The 22,359-nt window shown below is 37.7% G+C and overlaps 1 protein-coding gene across 1 annotated transcript in view; it reads left to right on the top strand.

Moving 5' to 3' along the window:
• The window catches only part of MAEL (maelstrom spermatogenic transposon silencer), a 121,457-nt gene that overhangs the window by 66,622 nt on the left and 32,476 nt on the right, over positions 1-22,359 (top strand). Inside the window, exons 6-9 of the mRNA XM_089911720.1 lie at positions 131-223; positions 2,042-2,141; positions 3,065-3,220; positions 4,450-4,491. Coding sequence (XP_089767846.1) covers positions 131-223; positions 2,042-2,141; positions 3,065-3,220; positions 4,450-4,491 — 391 coding nt within the window. The remainder of the gene's footprint in view (positions 1-130; positions 224-2,041; positions 2,142-3,064; positions 3,221-4,449; positions 4,492-22,359) is intronic.

Genomic DNA, 22,359 nt, shown 5'->3' with positions numbered 1-22,359 from the left:
CCCACCCTTCCGCGGCTCAGGGCAACCGACGCCGCTTCCGCCTCCCTGTAATGTGCAGGCATCTACAGGCTGGGCCCTGGGCAGTAGGCCCTCACTGCTGCTGCTTGTCTCCCCCTTCTATCTCCTCAAGCTCCTGAGGGAGGAGGAAAAGAAGAAATATGCAGAAATGGCTCGAGAGTGGAGGGCTGCCCAGGGGAAAAACTCTGGGCCTTCGGAGAAGCAGGTAAAGTTAGCCAGAGAAGAGCAGTCACCTGGCTTGCACGTAGGCATGCTCAGTAAATGCTGGATGAGTGAATGTCAATGGTAGATGACTGGGTGATTTGGGTGAATGCAAAGAAGAGTTTTTCATTTTTTTCCTCATGTAAGAGAATGCCTGCTAAAAAAAATAGCAGGCTCCGGTACTAGGGCACACCTGGGTATCATTTGATGGTGAAGGCCAGGGAAAATCCCATTAGAAAACCTGCACCCAGTTGACCGTGATTAGCAAAGGGAGCGTTGATATTTAGGGTTTGTACTAGATGACCTCTAAGGGTCTCTTTCAACTCCTTTATGATTTAAGAACCCTTTTTAAAATGTTTGAAAGTAGTTTGGTCCCCTCTCTATCTCTTTTTTTTTTTTTCTTTCTTTGCGGTATGCGGGCCTCTCACTGCTGTGGCCTCTCCCGCTGCGGAGCACAGGCTCCGGACGCGCAGGCTCAGCGGCCATGGCTCACGGGCCCAGCCGCTCCGCGGCATGTGGGAATCTTCCCGGACCGGGGCACGAACCCGTGTCCCCTGCATCGGCAGGTGGACTCTCAACCACTGCGCCACCAGGGAAGACCCCCTCTCTTTTTTTGAATGACACCTGGAACAAGGCCAGTTTCTGTGTTTAAAGTATGGAAATAACAAGATTTATGGATGTTTGTGAATGTTTGTGTCTTACAGGTACGAGTTGTATAAAGTTTATTTGGGTTAATTTGTGTGTAGCAGGATGTTAAAGCACTAAATAAAATTTGTTGCTGATTCATATCAAGAAAAGGCAAGGTAATTGTGGAATTTCCCCCCTCCCTCTGTGTTCTTCCCATTCTTACATAGCAAAAATTCTATTCTTATTATAAACTGTTAATATTGGATTGAAATTCGAGAGAGTTTTGCTTGTTTTAGGTTTGAGAGATTTTTATTTTATGGCTTTATGTTTGAGTAGACGCTCTAATCAGTTGAATTTGTACTTGTGAACCATAATTTTTTTTTTACTTCTCACTACAGTGTCTTAAGACATCTCCCCTCAAAATGAAAGCCATGTTGTATATATACGTCATTGAGACTTGGAGTCAGCACAATCTGGTTTTTACTTTGAGTGAAGAACAAATAATATTAGAGTACTTTGGGAAATGTTTTTTTTTTTTAAATAAATTTATTTATTTTTTGGCTGCATTGGGTCTTTGTTGCTGTGCGCGGGCTTTCTCTAGTTGCAGTGAGTGGGGCCTACTCTTTGTTGTGGTGCGCAGGCTTCCCATTGCGGTGGCTTCTCTTGTTTCGGAGCACGGGCTCTAGGCACGCGGGCTGCAGTAGTTGTGGCTCGTGGGCTCTAGTTGTGGCGCACGGGCTTAGTTGCTCCGCGGCATGTGAGGTCTTCCCGGACTAGGGCTCGAACCCGTGTCCCCCTGCCTTGGCATGTGGATTCTTAACCACTGCGCCACCAGGGAAGTCCTGGGAAATGATATTTTTTTGGCCACTGGACAGGCATGTATTGTGTGACCCAGTAGGATTAGTTTAGATTATCAGTAGTGGGCAAATGGCTTTCAGCAGTAATTGGAGTGGTTATTTACCACACAGCCTTTTGATACAAAATATTTATAGATTTTTGCCATTGTCTGCCTTTCCTTTGGGTGTTGGTTTTGTTGACGATTATTTATTTATATACTCATTGGGTTTATTGGCCTGGAGAGGTTACCAAAGTAATCTGTGGGTTGTTTTGCAGTTATTTTACTAAATTTAAATGCATGGTATAAAGTGCCCAGCAAGAGTTTAAGTATGTGGTCAATGATTACCTTTTTCTTTAGAAACCTGTTTCCACCCCACTGAGGAGTCCAGGCATGCTTGTACCAAAGCAGAATGTTTCACCCCTGGATATGTCAGGCTTGTCTCTAAAAAGTGATCAAGGTAGAGTAATCCTAAAATGTTTGCTTAGATAAATTTGGGTGCTTAAAATACTATGATATATTGATCAGTAAATGTGTGTTCTGTTCATTTTGATTCTGCCTTTCAAAGTAATTGACTACAGGTGTTTGAACACGATGGCACTAAAGTTGTAAAAGATTGGGTAATGTGCTTTCGTTGAAGTAACACTGGAGATTTTTTTTTTTTTGCAAAAATCTGGTCTCTTGTTTTCTACCACTTCATATGTTATTAAACATACTTTTTGGATTTAAGTGTTTATAGCTAGACACTTACATACACTTGTTATAAAAGTAAAGATAAATTGAGCTAGCCTAGATAAAAACATAGCTAATCAGAGTCCTTCCTATTCCTTCTGGCTGTTTTTTATTAAATATGTTCTTTGTTAAAAATTTAATCTTCAGCATCTTAAGTGTGGCCAATCCTGGTAAATAAGACCTCCTTACATTCTCACATTTCTTTCTTTCTTTAGAGAATCTGTAAGTGGTCTTGTGTATATTGGTAAAAAGTAAAGAGTGAACTAAATTGTCCATAGTTTATATCAGTTTTTCTACCCTGATTGTACTTGGTTTTATTTCCCTAGCCCTTATATTTCTTGAGTATGGGTCACAGCTTTTCTTAAGTCATTCCTGAGATTCAGGGCTTATGTACAGCTAAATTACGTAGAGCTGGCTGCAAGTTTGAATAATTTTGTTACTTCATGCAAAGAGTGGTTACTACTTTAATCCTTGATAAGTGTAATTATAAATATTGATTAATTTACCTGGTATAGCTGATTTATTTTCTCTTTTCCAGCTCATTTAGGGATATAGGAACACAAGGAGAAAGGTTCTAAAACTTTTGGTTTTGTCAAAGGGGTAAATGCGAAATGCTCATCTTTTCGTGTTGTCTTTTTTATTTTTTTTAAGCTGTCCTTGGAGGCATTTTTTATTTTTTGAACATTTTTAGCCATGGCGAGCTACCTCCTCACTGTGAACAGCGCTTCCTCCCTTGTGAAATAGGCTGTGTTAAATATTCTCTCCAAGAAGGTATTATGGCAGATTTCCACAGCTTTATAAATCCTGGTAAGTGGCCAGTTAGAGTAGCTGCTAGATCTTTAAAAGTTGTTTTTTATATTGACCTTATTTGATAATAGTATTTTTATTAAAAGCAGTTGTGTAGGTAAGTTCTTAAAGTGTAACACAGGACTTCATAATAATTGGATGAAAAACTTTAGAACTAAGTGTTGACACAGAGTTTTTGGTTTAGTCTTTTAACCTCAAGTAAGCATTAGAGTTGGGTGGATAGAATGCTTGAAAAATGTGTAGACTGCTATTTGCTTATTTGCAGTCTTACATCTTAGAATTTCCTGAAAGCTTCTTATACCTTTGCTCTTTTCTTTACCCCATCCTTCACCTCCACAGTCACTAGTTTTTAACTTGCTATTGCCTTATAACCTTGAGCAAAGTACTTATCCTTTCTGAACCTATTAGCTCTATAAATTGGGGATAATGCCTATTGGAGGCCTGTTCTAAGGAATACATGAGAAGGTATGGAAATAGCGTAGTATTTAATAGGCTCTCGGGTATTCTCACTATTTTTTCTTCCTCCTCCTCCACCCCATCAAAAGCAATTAGTAATGAAGACATAGGAATTGATTCAATTCCCAAGTTGGTAAAGAGTAGTTAAGGGAGTACTGTACCTTTAAAGGTAAGTGGGAGGAATGTGTAGGGGGAAGAGTAAAGGAGAAGAGCTTGGGAAAAGAAGAATTTCATCTTCAGTTTTATCAATTGCTTTAAAATTCATTAGGACAGTCCAGCACTTTTCCTTGTTTTGAGATAACAAGAAAAATTTTCCTACTTAACACTTAGGAGAGTTGCTGCTTAGGACACATCAAAAAACTACTTTTTTCTGTACGGGTGTAAGACATTAAAAAATAGAATTTGGAGACTTTTTTCCTCCAAGAAATACGTAAATACCTTGCTGTATCAAGGGCCTCATGAATCCCTGTGGCCTCTTCGTGGACCCCTGGCTAAGATTCCTTTAGCACAAATTTTCTTTACCTAGTATTTCTTTCTCTGTGAGGAATAACTTGCTTTTTAAAGTAGCTTAGACAATATACCAAGATTCTTTGATAGTCATAATAGTTTTGGTTAGGAAAAATAGTCCCCTAGGAGGGTTTAATCTTCTGTAATTTCACATAGCAGTAACAAGTACCTATGTTATGATTTGGTTATCCTGTGGAATATTACTGTAGCACAACCGGAGAGCTTCCAGATTTCTGCTTCTCTCAATAAAATATTTTGTATTACAGGTGAAATTCCACGAGGATTTCGGTTTCATTGTCAGGCTGCAAGTAAGTATAAAGCAATGGGGTAGAATATAGGCATTGAATACGTGTGTACCTGGTTAAGATGCTGCTTTAAACAGACACATAAAACATTGATTGGGGGGAAGAATAACCTAAATTATTGTTGGAGAATCTTCATAGAAGTGGTAGATGGTGTATGTAATCCTCAAAAACTTTAAAATTATATAGAATGAAAGGATAATATCCTTTTCCCTTTATGGAGATTGTGTTTTTATTTTCTTCTTTTTTTCTGCTTATATCGTTTGGCTTAAAGATCAGCGGCTTTTACCCGCCAGGTGCATAGGTAGGTCTTTTAACAGGTATCAGGTTACCTAGATTTAGGGCCATTCACAGGAATATCCATTCAAAATTAAGGGATAAAAAGTTGATACTGGGCCTCCCTGGTGGCGCAGTGGTTGAGAGTCCGCCTGCCGATGCAGCGGACATGGGTTCGTGCCCCGGTCCGGGAGGATCCCACATGCCGCAGAACAGCTGGGCCCGTGAGCCATGGCCGCTGAGCCTGCGCGTCCGGAGCCTGTGCTCCGCAACGGGAGAGGCCACAACAGTGAGAGGCCCGAGTACCGCAAAAAAAAAAAAAAAAAAAAAAAAAAGTTGATACTTCAAAAATAACAGAATGTTATACAGCAAAACAGCTATGAATTAATTTTTCAGAAGAGGAAAACGGGTTTCTATTTTAAGTATTTTGCAACCAAAGGATGTGACTGTATATCTAAGCTCTTGTACTCTTTTCTAGAAACTAGATTTTAACCAGTTTCTTATTTGATTCAAATGAAAATCATGATAATAGGTTTGCTTTTTAAGTTGTATTCAAAATGTCAGTATTTTTCTTAAAAATGTAGGCAATTAGCCGGTAGAAGTGTTTGAAATTAGAAATAAGTTTTTCAAATCTGCCATAACAAGCAGCTGTTTTGTAATACTTATATTGTTCTTTATAAGTGAAGAGAATATTTTAGACTCATTTTTGGTTATGTCCTTTGAGTTTTTTCCAGTCTTAGTGAAAAATATGTCCTAGTCCTTTTTTTGTTTGCCTGGGATCAGGGCTGTAGGCCTTGGAACAAGGAGTTTAAGGCAATTTTTTTTAGTAAGTTTGTAGCTTTGAATGAAAAAAATTATAGAATAAAAGTTCTGTTGTAACTTTGAGGTGTGAACCTAGCTAATCTCAAGTGTTACATTGTCTGAGGTTATTTGACAAAATAGGTAGTGGTAAAACCAAAAATAGAAACTTAGCTGGTGAATTAATTTCACATTTTTACTTAAGTTCTTTTTCTGGTTTGTTCATCTGATGAGTGCATTGGAATCTCTATGTGCCAGACACTCATTTGTGAGAATGCCCCTTTACTGTTTATTTTGTTTCTGATTAAATTTTTAAAAAAATTATTTTTAAAGGCTTATTTTTACAGTCTTTCCAAATTAACTGATTAACAGAAAGTGTGGTTCTTTTTTTTCTAACATTTTTATTGGGGTATAATTGCTTTACAATGGTGTGTTAGTTTCTGCTTTATAATAAAGTGAATCAGCTATACATATACATATATCCCCATATCTCCTCCCTCTTGTGTCTCCCTCCCTCCCTCCCTATCCCACCCCTCTAGGTGGTCACAAAGCACCGAGCTGATCTCCCTGTGCTATCTGGCTGCTTCCCACTAGCTATCTGTTTTACATTTGGTAGTGTATATATGTCCATGCCACTGTCTCACTTCGTCCCAGCTACCCTTCCCCCTCCCCGTGTCCTCAAGTCCGTTCTCTACATCTGCATCTTTATTCCTGTCCTGCCCCTAGGTTCTTCAGAACCTTTTTTTTTCTTTAGATTCCATATATATGTGTTAGCACATGGTATTTGTTTTTCTGTTTCTGACTTACTTCACTCTGTATGACAGACTCTAGGTCCATCCACCTCACTACAAATAATTTCATTTCTTTTTATGGCTGAGTAATATTCCATTGTATATATGTGCCACATCTTCTTTATCCATTCATCTGTCAGTGGACACTTAGGTTGCTTCCATGTCCTGGATATTGTAAATAGAGCTCCAATGAACATTGTGGTACATGACTCTTTTTGAATTATGGTTTTCTAAGGGTATATGCCCAGTAGTGGCATTGCTGGGTCGTATGGTAGTTCCATTTTTAGTTTTTTTAAGGAACCTCCATACTGTTCTCCATAGTGGCTGTATCAATTTACATTCCCACCAGCAGTGCAAGAGGGTTCCCTTTTCTCCACACCCTCTCCAGCATTTACTGATGACCATTCTGACTGGTGTGAGGTGATACCTCATTGTAGTTTTGATTTGCATTTCTCTAATGGTTAGTGATGTTGAGCATCCTCCCATTTACCATTGGAACAAAAAGAATAAAATACCTAGGAATAAACCTACCTAAGAAGACAAAAGACCTGTATAGAAAGGTCTTAAAGAAAACTTTAAGACACTGATGAAAGAAATTAAGGATGATACAAACAGATGGAGGGATATACCATGTTCTTGGATTGGAAGAATCAACATTGTGAAAATGACTATACTACCCAAAGCAATCTACAGATTCAGTGCAATCCCTATCAAACTACCAATGGCATTTTTCACACGACTAGAACAAAAAATTTCACAATTTGTAGAGAAAGTGTGGTTCTTAGAAACAAACCTATTAAGGACTCTAGGAATGTTTTCTTGAGTTTTTTTTCAGACTAATTAAAACTGAGCACAATGTTTTTCATTCAGGAGACCTAAGATCCTTGGAGCTCACAAATTTAAGCGTGTCTTAAATTGCCAATTTGATAACCCTGAGAAATGTGCCAGTTAAATAAGACAAATGAGTGTATTAGAGTGACAGCTATGTCGACATAATAACTAAAAATGCCCAGGCTAGTGTAATCAAGCTGATATTTGGGAAAAGACCATGTTTCATACAGTAACACACTGAAGCAATTAAAATTTGATGTGGTTACAATTTGATTAGACGTTAAGGAATGTGCATGTAGATGTTTCAAATGCTCCTGTGCTATCTGACCTTTTAAGAAGTAGTTACAAGTGAAATCAAGCGAAGGCTTCATGGGCATTACGGTTTAGCACATAATATCGAAGAATTTCAAGATTGGAAGAGATTTTGATACAGACTCCCCCCCCCCCCAACCCGTATGTTCCTCTGAAGGAGAGTGCAGGTTCTGTGTGTGTGTGTTGGAGTGGGGAGGAGGAGGTAGGAGGTTTGGGCCCATCTCATTCTCCCACACTTCCCCAGAGCAACTCTGTTTCTATCTATTTCACTAATTAATGATTTTTGAGAGAGAAGCTCTGCTTTAAAAGGAGCAAAGCCTTAGAAACTGCTTTTAGCTTCCTGTACAAAAGGTCTGTCAGCTTTTAAAATGAAGCTTCATACACAAGAACATCATAACATTCACTTAAGATGGAAAGAGTATTAATGATCAGCAGTGCACCTGCTGATCAGTCAGCTGAAGAAATAGCACATTGCTGTTATCATTGAAGACCCCTATATTTTTCCCTGATTTCATCCTCCCTCTTAAGGGAACCACTGTTCTGAATTTTGTGTTAGTTCCTTTGTTTTATGAATAATTTTATGATAAATACATATTTAAATGGTGTATTTAATTCTGCTTGAACTTTGATTTAATATATTGTGTATATTTCTTTACTTGTATTTTTTTTAACTCAACAATGTCTTTTCCCCATTTTTCCATTGGATTGTTTTTCATCTTTTTTTGGTTTATGGAAGTTTATAATATGTTTTTATTGATTGTTTTAATTGTGTGCAGATACCTGTTTGCAGTTTGTGCCTTGCATTTTTTTACTCTCTTTATGGTGTATTTTAGTGAACAGAAGTTTTTATTTTTAGTTCAGTAAATGTATCTTTTCCATCATGGTTGTGGGGTTTTTTGGTCTTATTTAAGATTTCCCTTCTACTTGAAGGCCATGAAGATATATTTATTTTCTTCTATAGTTCCAAGTTCTTATTCCACCTGGAATTGACTTATGTATGATGTGAGGAAAAGATTCGGTTCCGTTTTTTTCACATGTGGATAATCAGTTGTCTCGGCGTATTTTATTGAATAATCAATTTTTCCCCATATGTAGTGCCACCTGTATCATATCACGTTTCATTTTATGCATGAGTCTTTCTGATATCTTCTGTTCTATAGACCTGCTTGATTTTTGGTGCCCATGTCATATGTTAAACATGATATTTTGATCATATTTACTTGACTTTGTTCTTTTGGAATATTGTGGTTATTCTTGACTTTTTGCTTTTCCACATACAATTCAGAATCAGTTTATCATGCTTCACAAAAAGCTTGTTGAGATTTAGAATCTCAGGATTTGGAACCACAGGATTCTAATCTCAGGATTTGGGTTTTTTTTAAGGGGGTGTTTATGTATTTTTATATTTTTAAAATTTTAAATGTTATGCAATTTTAAAGATTACTTTCTACTTACAGATACTACGAATATTGGCTATATTCTCTATGTTGTACAATACATTCTTGATCCTGTCTTACAGCCAGTACTTTGTACCTCCCACTCCCCCACTCCTATATTGCACCTCTCCCACTGGTAGCCACTGGTTAGTTCTTTATATGTGTGAGTTTGCTTCTTTTATGCTATATTCGCTAGTTTGTTTTTTTAGATCCACATATAAGCGATGTCATGCAGTATTGACCTCTCTCTGTCTGGCTTCTTCACTTAGCATAGTGCCCTCCAAGTCCATCCACGTTGCTGCACATGGCAGAATTGTGTTCTTTTCTGTGGCTGAGTAGTCGTCCTATGCATATATATATACCACAGCTGCTTCTTTAATTTTTATTTTATATTGGAATATAGTTGATTTACAACATTGTGTTAGTTTCAGGTATACAGAAAACTGATATAGTTATACATATGTCTATTCTTCTTCAGATTCTTTTCCCATATAGGTTATTACAGAGTATCGAGTAGAGTTCCCTGTGCTATACAGTAGATCCTTGTTAATTGTCAATTTTATGTATGGTAGCGTGTATATGTTAATCCCAAACTCCTAATTTATCCCTCCCCCCCCACCTTTCCCCTTTGGTAACCATAAATTTGTTTTCTGAGTCTATGAATCTTTTTGTAAGTTCATTTGTATCATTTTTCTTTTTTAGATTCAACATATAAGGAATATCATATGATATTTGTCTTTGGCTTACTTCACTGAATATAATATTCTCTGCGTCCATCCATGTTGATGCAAATGGCATTATATTATTCTTTCTTATGGCTGAGTATATTCCGCTGTATATGTGTACCACATCTTTATCCATTGCTCTTTCGATGGACATTTAGGTTGCTTCCGTGTCTTGGCTATTTGAAATAGTGCTGCAGTGAACACTGGGGTGCATGTATCTTTTTGAAATACGGTTTTCTCTGGATATATGCCCAGGAGTGCGATTGCTAGATCATATGGCAGCTCTATTTTTAGTTTTTTAAGAAACCTCCATACTCTTCTCCATAATGGTTGTACCAGTTTACATTCCCAGCAAGAGTTTAGGAGGGTTCCCTTTTCTCCGCACCCTCTCCAGCATTTATTGTTTGTAAACTTTTTGATGATAGCCATTCTGACGAGTGTGAGGTAATAACTCACTGTAGTTTTGGTTTACATTTCTCTAATAATTAGTGATGTTGAGCATCTTTTCACGTGCTTTTTGGCCATCTGTATGTCTTCTTTGGAGAAATACATCTTTAGGCCTACTATCCATTTTTTTTTAACATCTTTATTGGGGTAAAATTGCTTTACAATGGTATGTTAGTTTCTGCTTTATAACAAAGTGAATCAGTTATACATATACATATGTTCCCATATCTCTTCCGTCTTGCATCTCCCTCCCTCCCACCCTCCCTATCCCACCCCTCCAGGCTGTCACAAAGCACCGAGGTGATCCCCCTGTGCTATGCGGCTGCTTCCCACTAGCTATCTACCTTACGTTTGGTAGTGTATATATGTCCATGCCTCTCTCTCGCTTTGTCACAGCTCACTCTTCCCGCTCCCCATATCCTCAAGTCTGTTCTCTAGTAGGTCTGTGTCTTTACTCCTGTCTTACTCCTAGGTTCTTCATGACATTTTTTTTCTTAAATTCCATATATATGTGTTAGCATATGGTATCTGTTTTTCTCTTTCTGACTTCACTCTGTATGACAGACTCTAGGTCTATCCACCTCATTACAAATAGTTAATTTCGTTTCTTTTTATGGCTGAATAATATTCCATTGTATATATGTGCCACATCTTCTTTATCCATTCATCCGATGATGGGCACTTAGGTTGTTTCCATCTCCGGGCTATTGTAAATAGAGCTGCAATGAACATTCTGGTACGTGAGTCTTTTTGAATTATGGTTTTCTCAGGGTATGTGCCCAGTAGTGGGGATTGCTGGGTCATATGGTAGTTTTATTTGTAGTTTTTTTAAGGAACCTCCATACTGTTCTCCATAGTGGCTGTACCAATTCACATTCCCACCAGCAGTGCAATGGTGTTCCCTTTTCTCCACATCCTCTCCAGCATTTATTGTTTCTAGGTTTTTTGATGATGGCCATTCTGACTGGTGTGAGATGATATCTCATTGTAGTTTCAATTTGCATTTCTCTAATGATTGATGATGTTGAGCGTTCCTTCATGTGTTTGTTGGCAGTCTGTATATCTTCTTTGGAGAAATGTCTATTTAGGTCTTCTGCCCATTTTTGGATTGGGTTGTTTTTTGTTATTGAGCTGTATGAGCTGCTTGTAAATTTAGGAAATTAATCCTTTGTCAGTTACTTCATTTGCAAATATTTTCTCCCACTCTGAGGGTTGTCTTTTGGTCTTGTTGATGGTTTCCTTTGCTGTGCAAAAGCTTTGAAGTTTCATTAGGTCTCATTTGTTTGTTTTTATTTCCATTTCTCTAGGAGGTGGGGCAAAAAGGAACTTGCTGTGATTTATGTCATAGAGTGTTCTGCCTATGTTTTCCTCTAAGAGTTTGATAGTTTCTGGCCTTACATTTAGATCTTGAATCCATTTTGAGCTTATTTTTGTGTATGGTGTTAGGGAGTGATCTAATCTCATACTTTTACACGTACCTGTCCAGTTTTCCCAGCACCACTTATTGAAGAGGCTGTCCTTTCTCCACTGTACATTCCTGCCTCCTTTATCAAAGATAAGGTGACCATGTGTGGGTGGGCATATCTCTGGGCTTTCTATCCTGTTCCATTGATCTATCTTTCTGTTTTTGTGCTAGTACCATACTCTCTTGATTACTGTAGCTTTGTAGTATACTCTGAAGTCAGGGAGCCTGATTCCTCCAGCTCCGTTTTTCATTCTCAAGATTGCTTTGGCTATTTGGGGGCTTTTGTGTTTCCATACATGTTGTGAAATTTTTTGTTCCAGTTCTGTGAAAAATGCCATTGGTAGTTTGATAGGGATTGCATTGAATTTGTAGATTGCTTTGGGTACTAGAGTCATTTTCACAATGTTGATTCTTCCAATCCAAGAACGTGGTATATCTCTCCATCTATTTGTATCATCTTTAATTTCTTCATCAGTGTCTTATAATTTTCTGCATACAGGTCTTTTGTCTCCTTAGGTAGGTTTATTCCTAGATATTTTATTCTCTTTGTTGCAGTGGTAAATGGGAGTGTTTTCTTGATTTCACATTCAGATTTTTCATCATTAGTGTCTAGGAATGCCAGAGATTTCTGTGCATTAATTTTGCATCCTGCAACTTTACCAAATTCATTGATTAGCTCTAGTAGTTTTCTGGTAGCATCTTTAGGATTCTCTATGTATAGTATCAGGTCATCTGCAAACAGTGACAGCTTTACTTCTTCTTTTCCAATTTGGATTCCTTTTATTTCCTTTTCTTCTCTGATTGCTGTGGCTAAAACTTCCAAAACTATGTTGAATAAGAGTGGTGAGAGTGGGCAACCTTGTCTTGTTCCTGATCTTAGTGGAAATGCTTTCAGTTTTTCACCATTGAGGACGATGTTGGCTGTGGGTTTGTCATATATGGCCTTTATAACGTTGAGGGACAGTTCCCTCTATGCCTACTTTCTGCAGGGTTTTTATCATAAGTGGGTGTTGAATTTTGTCGAAAGCTTTCTCTGCATCTATTGAGATGATCATGTGGTTTTTCTCCTTCAGTTTGTTAATATGGTTTATCACATTGATAGATTTGCGTATATTGAAGAATCCTTGCATTCCTGGAATAAACCCCACTTGATCATGGTGTATGATCCTTTTAATGTGCTGTTGGATTCTGTTTGCTAGTATTTTGTTGAGGATTTTTGCATCTATGTTCATGTAGTTTTCTTTGTTTGTGACATCCTTGTCTGGTTTTGTTATCAGGGTGATGGTGGCCTCGTAGAATGAGTTTGGGAGTGTTCCTCCCTCTGCTATATTTTGGAAGAGTTTGAGCAGTATAGGTGTTAGCTCATCTCTAAATGTATGATAGAATTCGCCTGTGAAGCCGTCTGGTCCTGGGCTTTTGTTTGTTGGAAGATTTTTAATCACAGTTTCAATTTCAGTGCTTGTGATTGGTCTGTTCATAGTTTCTATTTCTTCCTGGTTCAGTCTTGGCAGGCAGGTTGTGCCTTTCTAAGAATTTGTCCATTTCTTCCAGGTTGTCCATTTTATTGGCATAGAGTTGCTTGTAGTAATCTCTCATGATCTTTTGTATTTCTGCAGTGTCAGTTGTTACTTCTCCTTTTTCATTTCTAATTCTATTGATTTGAGTCTTCTCCCTTTTTTTCTTGATGAGTCTGGCTAATGGTTTATCTATTTTGTTTATCTTCTCAAAGAGCCAGCTTTTAGTTTTATTGATCTTTGCTATCGTTTCCTTCATTTCTTTTTCATTTATTTCTGATCTGATTTTTATGATTTCTTTCCTTCTGCTAACTTTGGGGTTGTTTTGTTCTTCTTTCTCTAATTGCTTTAGGTGCAAGGTTAGGTTGTTTATTCGAGATGTTTCCTGTTTCTTAAGGTAAGCTTGTATTGCTATAAACTTCCCTCTTAGAACTGCTTTTGCTGTATCCCATAGGTTTTGGGTTGTTGTGTCTCCATTGTCATTTGTTTCTAGGTAATTCTTTATTCCCTCTTTGATTTCTTCAGTGATCACTTCGTTATTAAGTAGTGTATTGTTCAGCCTCCATGTGTTTGTATTTTATACAGATCTTTTCCTGTAATTGATATCTAGTCTCATAGCATTGTTGTCAGAAAAGATACTTGATACAATTTCAATTTTCTTAAATTTACCAAGGCTTGATTTGTGACCCAAGATATGATCTATCCTGGAGAATGTTCCATGAGCACTTGAGAAAAATGTGTATTCTGTTGTTTTTGGATGGAGTGTCCTATAAATATCAATTAAGTCCATCTTGTTTAATGTATCATTTAAAGCTTGTGTTTCCTTATTTATTTTCATTTTGGATGATCTGTCCATTGGTAAAAGTGGGGTGTTAAAGTCCCCTAGTATGAATGTGTTACTGTCAATTTCCCCTTTTATGGCTGTTAGTATTTGCCTTATGTATTGAGGTGCTCCTATGTTGGGTGCATAAATATTTACAATTGTTATATCTTCTTGTTGGATCGATCCCTTGATCATTATGTAGTGTTCTTCTTTGTCTCTTCTAATAGTCTTTATTTTAAAGTCTATTTTGTCTGATATGAGAATTGCTACTCCAACTTTCTTTTGGTTTCCATTTGCATGGAATATCTTTTTCCATCCCCTTACTTTCAGTCTGTATGTGTCTCTAGGTCTGAAGTGGGTCTCTTGTAGACAGCATATATATGGGTCTTGTTTTTGTATCCATTCAGCCAATCTGTGTCTTTTGGTGGGAGCATTTAGTCCATTTACATTTAAGGTAATTATCGATATGTGTGTTCCTATTCCCATTTTGTAAATTGTTTTGGGTTCGTTATTGTAGGTCTTTTCCTTCTCTTGTGTTTCTTGCCTAGAGAAGTTCCTTTATCATTTGTTGTAAAGCTGGTTTGGTGTTGCTGAACTCTCTCAGCTTTTGCTTGTCTGTAAAGGTTTTAATTTCTCCATCAAATCTGAATGAGATACTTGCTGGGTAGAGTAATCTTGGTTGCAGGTTTTTTCCCCTTCATCACTTTAAATATGTCCTGCCAGTCCCTTCTGGCTTGCAGTTTCTGCTGAAAGATCAGCTGTTAACCTTATGGGGATTCCCCTGTGTGTTATCTGTTGTTTTCCCCTTGCTGCTTTTAATATGCTTTCTGTGTATTTAATTTTTGACAGTTTGATTAATATGTGTCTTGGCGTATTTCTCCTTGGATTTATCCTGTATGTGACTCTCTGTGCTTCCTGGACTTGATTAACTATTTCCTTTCCCATATTAGGGAAGTTTTCAACTATAATCTCTTCAAATATTTTCTCAGTCCCTTTCTTTTTCTCTTCTTCTGGAACCCCTATAATTCGAATGTTAGTGCGTTTAATGTTGTCCCAGAGATCTCTGAGACTGTCCTCAATTCTTTTCATTCTTTTTTCTTTATTCTGCTCTGCAGTAGTTATTTCCACTATTTTATCTTCCAGGTCACTTATCCGTTCTTCTGCCTCAGTTATTCTGCTATTGATCCCATGTAGAGTGTTTTTCATTTCATTTATTGTGTTTTTCATTGTTGTTTGTTTCATCTTTAGTTCTTCTAGGTCCTTGTTAAATGTTTCTTGCATTTTCTTTATTCTATTTCCAAGATTTTGGATGATCTTTACTATCATTATTCTGAATTCTTTTTCAGGTAGATTGCCCATTTCCTCTTCATTTGTTAGGTCTGGTGGGTTTTTATCTTGCTCCTTCATCTGCTGTGTGTTTTTCTGTCTTCTCATTTTGTTTATCTTACTGTGTTTGGGGTCTCCTTTTTGCAGGCTGCAGGTTCGTAGTTCCCGTTGTTTTTGGTGTCTGTCCCCAGTGGCTAAGGTTGGTTCAGTGGGTTGTGTAGGCTTCCTGGTGGAAGGGACTAGTGCCTGTGTTCTGGTGGATGAGACTGGATCTTGTCTTTCTGGTGGGCAGGTCCACATCTGGTGGTGTGTTTTGGGGTGTCTGTGGACTTATTATGATTTTAGGCAGCCTTTCTGCTAATGGGTGGGGTTGTGTTCCTGTTTTGCTAGTTGTTTGGCATAGGATGTCCAGCACTGTAGCTTGCTGGTTGTTGAGTGAAGCTGGGTGCTGTCGTTGAGATGGAGATCTCTGGGAGATTTTCGCCGTTTGATATTATGTGGAGCTGGGAGCTCTCTTGTTGACCAGTGTCCTGAAGTTGGCTCTCCCACCTCAGAGGCACAGCACTGACTCCTGGCTGCAGCACCAAGAGCCTTTCATCCACACGGCAATTCTAATAGTAACTTTTACTTTTTGACCACTTCCCAGAATTGTAGTTCTCTTTTTCTGTGTAGCAGCTTTGGATGGTTCCTTCACCGATGGAGAAGTTATCCAGTGGTACTTTCGCACTGCCCTAGTCTTAAAGCTCTCTGTATGCTCTTTAGATGGTTAACACATTTACCCCAAGAGCAACGCTGCAAGCTTGGCAGGCCTGCCTCTGAGTTGGGATCCAGATACCAAATCTTGTTTACCCCAAGTTGTTGAATTTTTTCAGTTTTATCACATTGCATACTCTAGCTTGCTTCCTCTACTTACCTTCCAAATATTGGTTGTTGGGTTTTTACCCTCCAGGAAGGAGATTGCAAGAGTCTCTTCTGGAGAAACTTCTGTGATCCTAAGCCCTTTTAAGTCAGGAACTGAGGGAGATTCTGAAACTCTTCTTGCTGTAGTCACCAGCACCAATAGACACTGGCATCTGCAAATCCTCTCCAAAGATGATTCATGGACAGCTTTATCTCTGCTAGTGTTGGAGGGTCTCCTGCAGAGGCGGGGGGTGGCTGTGGCTCACCATGGGGACAAGGACACTGGCAGCAGAAGTTCTGGGAAGTACTCCTTGGTGTGAGCCCTCCCAGAGTCTGCCATTAGCCCCACAAAACAGCACAGGTAGGCTCCAGTGTTCGGTTGCCTCAGGCCAAACAACCTATCCATTTTTTTTTAACATCTTTATTGGAGTATAATTGCTTTACAATGGTGTGTTAGTTTCTGCTTTATAACAAAGTGAATCAGTTATACATATACATATGTTCCCATATCTCTTCCCACCCTCCCTCTCCCACCCCTCTAGGTGGTCACAAACCACCAACCTGATCTCCCTGTGCTATGCAGCTGCTTCCTACTTGCTATCTATTTTACGTTTGGTAGTGTATATATGCCCATGCCACTCTCTCACTTTGTCAGAGCTTACCCTTCCCCCTCCCCATATCCTCAAGTCCATTCTCTAGTAGGTCTGTGTCTTTATTCCCATCTTACCCCTAGGTTCTTCATGAACTTTTTTTTTTCTTAGATTCCATATATATGTGTTAGCATACGGTATTTGTTTTTCTCCTTCTGACTTACTTCATGCTCTATGACAGACTCTAGTTCCATCCACCTCACTACAAATAACTCAATTTCGTTTCCTTTTATGGCTGAGTAATACTCCATTGTATATATGTGCCACATCTTCTTTATCCACTCATCTGTTGATGGACACTTAGGTTGCTTCCATGTCCTGGCTATTGTAAATAGTGCTGAAATGAACATTTTGGTACATGACTCTTTTTGAATTATGGTTTTCTCAGGGTATATGCCCAGTAGTGGGATTGCTGGGTCGTATGGTAATTCTATTTGTAGATTTTTAAGGAACCTCCATACTGTTCTCCATAGTGGCTGTATCACTTTGCATTCCCACCAACAGGGCAAGAGTGTTCCCTTTTCTCCACACCCTCTCCAGGATTTATTGTTTCTAGATTTTTTTGGTGATGGCTATTCTGACCGGTGTGAGATCATATCTCATTGTAGTTTTGATTTGCATTTCTCTAATGATTAATGATGTTGAGCGTTCTTTCATGTGTTTGTGGGCAATCTGTATATCTTCTTTGGAGAAATGTCTATTTCGGTCTTCTGCCCATTTTTGGATTGGGTTTTTGTTTGTCTTTTTGTTATTGAGTGCATGAACTGCTTGTGAATTATGGAGATTAATCCTTTGTCAGTTACTTCATTTGCAAATATTTTCTTCCATTCTGAGGGTTGTCTTTTGGTCCTGTTTATGGTTTCCTTTGCTGTGCAAAAGCTTTGAAGATTCATTAGGTCCCATTTGTTGATTTTTGTTTTTATTTCCATTTCTCTACGAGGTGGGTCAAAAAGGATCTTGCTGTGATTTATGTCATAGAGTGTTCTGCCGATATTTTCCTCTAAGAGTTTGATAGTGTCTGGCCTTACATTTAGGTCTTTAATCCATTTTGAGTTTATTTTTGTGTATGATGTTAGGGAGTGTTCTAATTTCATACTTTTACATGTAGCGGTCCAGTTTTCCCAGCACCACTTATTGAAGAGGCTGTCTTTTCTCCACTGTATATTCTTGCCTCCTTTATCAAAGATAAGGTGTCTGTATGTGCATGGTTTTATCTCTGGGCTTTCTATCCTGTTCCATTGATCTGTATTTCTGTGTTTGTGCCAGTACCATACTGTCTTGATTGCTGTAGCTTTGTAGTATAGTCTGAAGTCAGGGAGCCTGATTCCTCCAGCTCCATTTTTCGTTCTCAAGATGGCTTTGGCTATTCAGGGTTCTACCCATTTTTTGAATGGGTTGTTTATTTTTTTGAGGCTGAGCTGCATGAGCTGTTTGTAGATTTGGGAGATTAATGCATTGTTGGTCACCTCATTTGGAAATGTTTTCTCCCATTCTGTGGGTTGTCTTTTTGTTTATGGTTTCCTTTGCTGTGCAAAAGCTTTTAAGTTTAATTCAGTCTAATTTATTTATTATTTTTGTTTTCATTACTCTAGGAGGTGAATCCAAAAAGATATTGCTGCAACTTATGTCAAAGAGTGTTCTGCCTATGTTTTCCTCTAAAACTTTTATAGTATCCAGTCTTACATTGAGGTCTTTAATCCATTTTGAATTTATTTTTGTGTATGGTGTTAGAGAATGTTCTAATTTCATTCCTTTACATGTAGCTGTGTAGTTTTCCCAGCACCACTTATTGAAGAGACTGTCTTTTCTCCATTATACATTCTTGCCTTCTTTGTCGTAGATTCATTGACCATAGGTGCATGGGTTTATTTCTGGGCTTTCTGTCCTATTCCATTGAGCTATAAGTCTGTCTTTTTGCCAGCACCATAGTGTTTTGATGACTATAGCTTTGTAGTGTAGTCTGAAGTTAGGGAGCCTGATTCCTCCAACTCTGTTTTTCTTTCTCAAGATTGCTTTGGCTATTCAGGGTCTTTTGTGTTTCTGTACAAATTTTAAATCTTTTGTTCTAGATCTGCCATTAGTAATTTGATAGGGATTGCACTGAATCTGTAGACTACCTTTGGTAGTATAGTCATTTTGACAATATTGATTCTTCCAGTCCAGGAACACAGTATATCTTTCCATCTGTTTGTTTTTCATCTTCGATTTCTTTCATCAGTGTCTTATAGTTTTCAGAGTAAAGGCCTTTTGCCTCCTTAGGTAGATTTATTCCTAGGTATTTTATTCTTTTTGATGTAATGGTAAATGGGGTTGTTTCCTTAATTTCACTTTCTGATCTTTTGTTGTTAGTGTATAGAAATGCAAAAGATTTTGTGTATTAATTTTGTATCCTGCAACTTTACCGAATTGATGAGCACTAGTAGTTTTCTCATAGCATCTTTATGATTTCTTATGTATGGTATCATGTCATCTGTGAACAGTGACAGTTGTACTACTTCTTTTCCAATTTGGATTACTTTCTTTTTCTTCTCTGATTGCTGTGACTAGGACTTCCAAATTATGTTGAATAAAAGTGGGGAGAGTCAACCTCCTCGTCTTGTACCTGATCTTAGAGGAAATGATTTCATGTTTTCACCATTGAGTATGATGTTGGGTTTGTTATGTTCCCTCTGTGCCCACTTGCAGGAGAGTTTTTATCATAAATGGTGTTGGATTTTGTCAGAAGTTTTTTCTACATCTATTGAGATGATCATATGGTTTTTCTTCTTCAATTTGTTAATGTGGTGTATCACACTGATTGATTTGTGGATATTGAAAAATCCTTGCATCCCTGGGATAAATCCCACTTGATCGTGGTGTATTATCCTTTTAATGTATTGTTGGATTTGGTTTGCTAGTATTTTGTTGAGGATTTTTGTGTCTATGTTCATCAGTGATTTTGGCCTCTAATTTTCTTTTTTTGTGGTATCTTTGTCTGATTTTGGTATCAGGGTGATGGTGGCCTCATAGAATGTGTTTGGAAGTATGCCTTCCCCTGCCATTTTTTGGAAGAGTTTCAGAAGGATAGGTGTTAACTCTTCCCTAAATGTTTGATAGAATTCACCTGTGAAGCCATCTGGTCCTGCACTTTTGTTTGTTGTGAGTTTTTAAATCACAGTTTCAATTTCAATACTTGTGATTGGTCTGTTCATATTTTCTATTTTTCCTGGTTCAGTTTTGGGAGATTGTACCTTTCTAAGAATTTGTCCTTTTCTTCTAGGTTGTCCATTTTATTGGCATACACTTGCTTGTAGTAGTCTCTTATGATCCTTTGTATTTCCTTGGTGTCTGTTGTAACGTCTTTTTCATTTCTAATTTTATTGATTTGAACCCTCTCCTTCTTTTTCTTTTTGAGTCTGGCTAAAGGCTTATCAATTTTGTTTACCTTTTCAAAGAACCAGCTTTTGGTTTCATTGATCTTTTCTGTTGTTTGCTTTGTCTCTCTTTCATTTATTTCTGCTCTCATCTTTATGATTTCTTTCCTTCTGCTAACTTTGGGTTTTGTTTGTTCTTTTTCTTTTAGTTGCTTTAGGTATAAGGTTGGGTTGCTTATTTGAGATTTTTCTTGTTTGCTGATGTAAGATTGTATTGCTGTCAACTTACCTCTTAGAACTGCTTTTGCTGAGTCCTATAGGTTTTGGATAGTCATGCTTTCATTTTCATTTGCTTCTAGGTATATTTTGATTTCCTCTTTGATTTCTTTGGTGATCCATTGGTTGTTTACTAGCATATTGCTTAACCTCTGAGTGTTTTCGGTTTTTACATTTTTTTTTCTTATAGTTGATTTTTTTTAATATCCTAGTGTTGTGGTTGGAAAAGATGCTTGATATGATTTCAGTTTTCTTAACTTTACCCAAGCTTACTTTGTGGCCCAGCATGTGATCTATCCTGGAGAATGTTCCATGTGCACTTGAGAAGAATGAGTATTGTGCTGCTTTTGGATGGAATGCTCTATAAACATCAATTAAGTCTTTCTGGTCTAATGTGTAATTTAAGGCCTGTGTTTCCTTACTGATTTTCAGTCTGGATAATCTATTCATAGATTTAAGTGGGGAGTTAAAGTTCTTTACTCTTAATTGTGTTACTGTCGATTTCTCCTTTTATGGCTGTTAGCATTTGCCTTATGTATCAAAGCACTCCTGTGTTGGCTGCATATATATTTATAATTGTTAAATCATCTTGGATTGATCCTTTGATCATTATGTAGTGTCCTTCTTTGTCTCTTGTAACAGTCTTTATTTTGAAGTCTACTTTGTCTGATATGAGTATTGTTACTCCAGCTTTCCTTTGATTTCCTTTTGCATGGAATACCTTTTTCCATCCTCTCACCACTTTCAGTCTGTATGTGTCCCTAGATCCGAATTGGGTCTCTTGTAGGATATATATATATAGGTCTTGTTTTTGTATCCATTCAGCCAGGGTGTGTCTTTTGGTTGGAACATTTGATCCATTTACATTTAAGGTAATTACCCATATGTATGGTCTTATTGCCATTTTGTTAGTTGTTTTGGATTTGTTTCTGTAGGTCTTCTTTCTAACCTTTCTCTTGTTCTCTTGTGATTTGATGACTATCTTTAGTGTTGTGTTTGATTTTTTCTTTTTTGTGTATATATCTATTGTAGATTTTTGGTTTGAGGTTACTATGAGGTTTTGATATAGCAGTGTATATACATACAAGTTTGTTTTAAGCTGCTGGTCTCTCAGCTTCAAATGCATTTCCAGTGTCCTGCATTTGTACTCTCCTCATGTCAGGATTGCTGGTTTTGATACCATATTTGTAGGTGGATGATTTCCTACCTTTATTGTATATTTACCTTTACTGGTGAGATTACCCATTTGTAATTTTCTTGTATTCTGGTGGTCTTTTCCACCTAGAGAATTTCCTTTAGCGTTTGTTGTACATCAGGTTTGGTGGTGCTGAATTCTATCAACTTTTGCTTGTCTGTAAAGCTTTTGATTTCTATGTCAAATCTAAATGAGAACCTTGCTGGGTAGAGTATTTTTGGTTGTAGGTTTCTCCCTTTCATCACTTTAAGTATATTATGTCACTCCCTTCTGGCTTGCAGAGTTTCAGCTGAACAATCAGATGATAACCTTATGGGGATTTTCTTGTAGGTTATTTGTTGCTTTTCCCTTGTTGCTTTTAATATTTTCTTTTTGTCCTTAATTTTTGTCAAATTGATTAACGTGTCTCGGCACATTCCTCCTTGGATTTATGCTATATGGTACTCGCTGCACTTCCTGGACTTGGGTGATTGTTTCCTTTCCCATGTTAGGGAATTTTTCAGCTACTATCTTTTCAAATGTTTTCTCAGGTCCTTTTTCTCTCTCTTCTCCTTCTGGGACCCCAATCACGCGAATGTTTGTGCATTTAATGTTGTCCCAGAGGTCTCTTAAACTGTTTTCATTTCTTTTCATTCTTTTTTTCTTTATTCTGTTCCGTGGCATTGATTTCTACTATTCTGTCTTCCAGCTCACTTATCTATTATTCTGCCTCATTTATTCTGCTGTTTATTCTTCCCAGTGTATTTTTCATTTCAG

The sequence above is a fragment of the Delphinapterus leucas genome, chromosome 1, assembly GCF_059928025.1.
Source record: "Delphinapterus leucas isolate spDelLeu-1000000601 "Yukka" chromosome 1, BTC_Dleu_Yukka2, whole genome shotgun sequence".
Classification (NCBI taxonomy): Eukaryota; Metazoa; Chordata; class Mammalia; order Artiodactyla; family Monodontidae; genus Delphinapterus; species Delphinapterus leucas.
The sequence above is the reverse complement of the archived record's forward strand: the minus strand, read 5'-3'. Positions and strand labels throughout refer to the sequence as shown.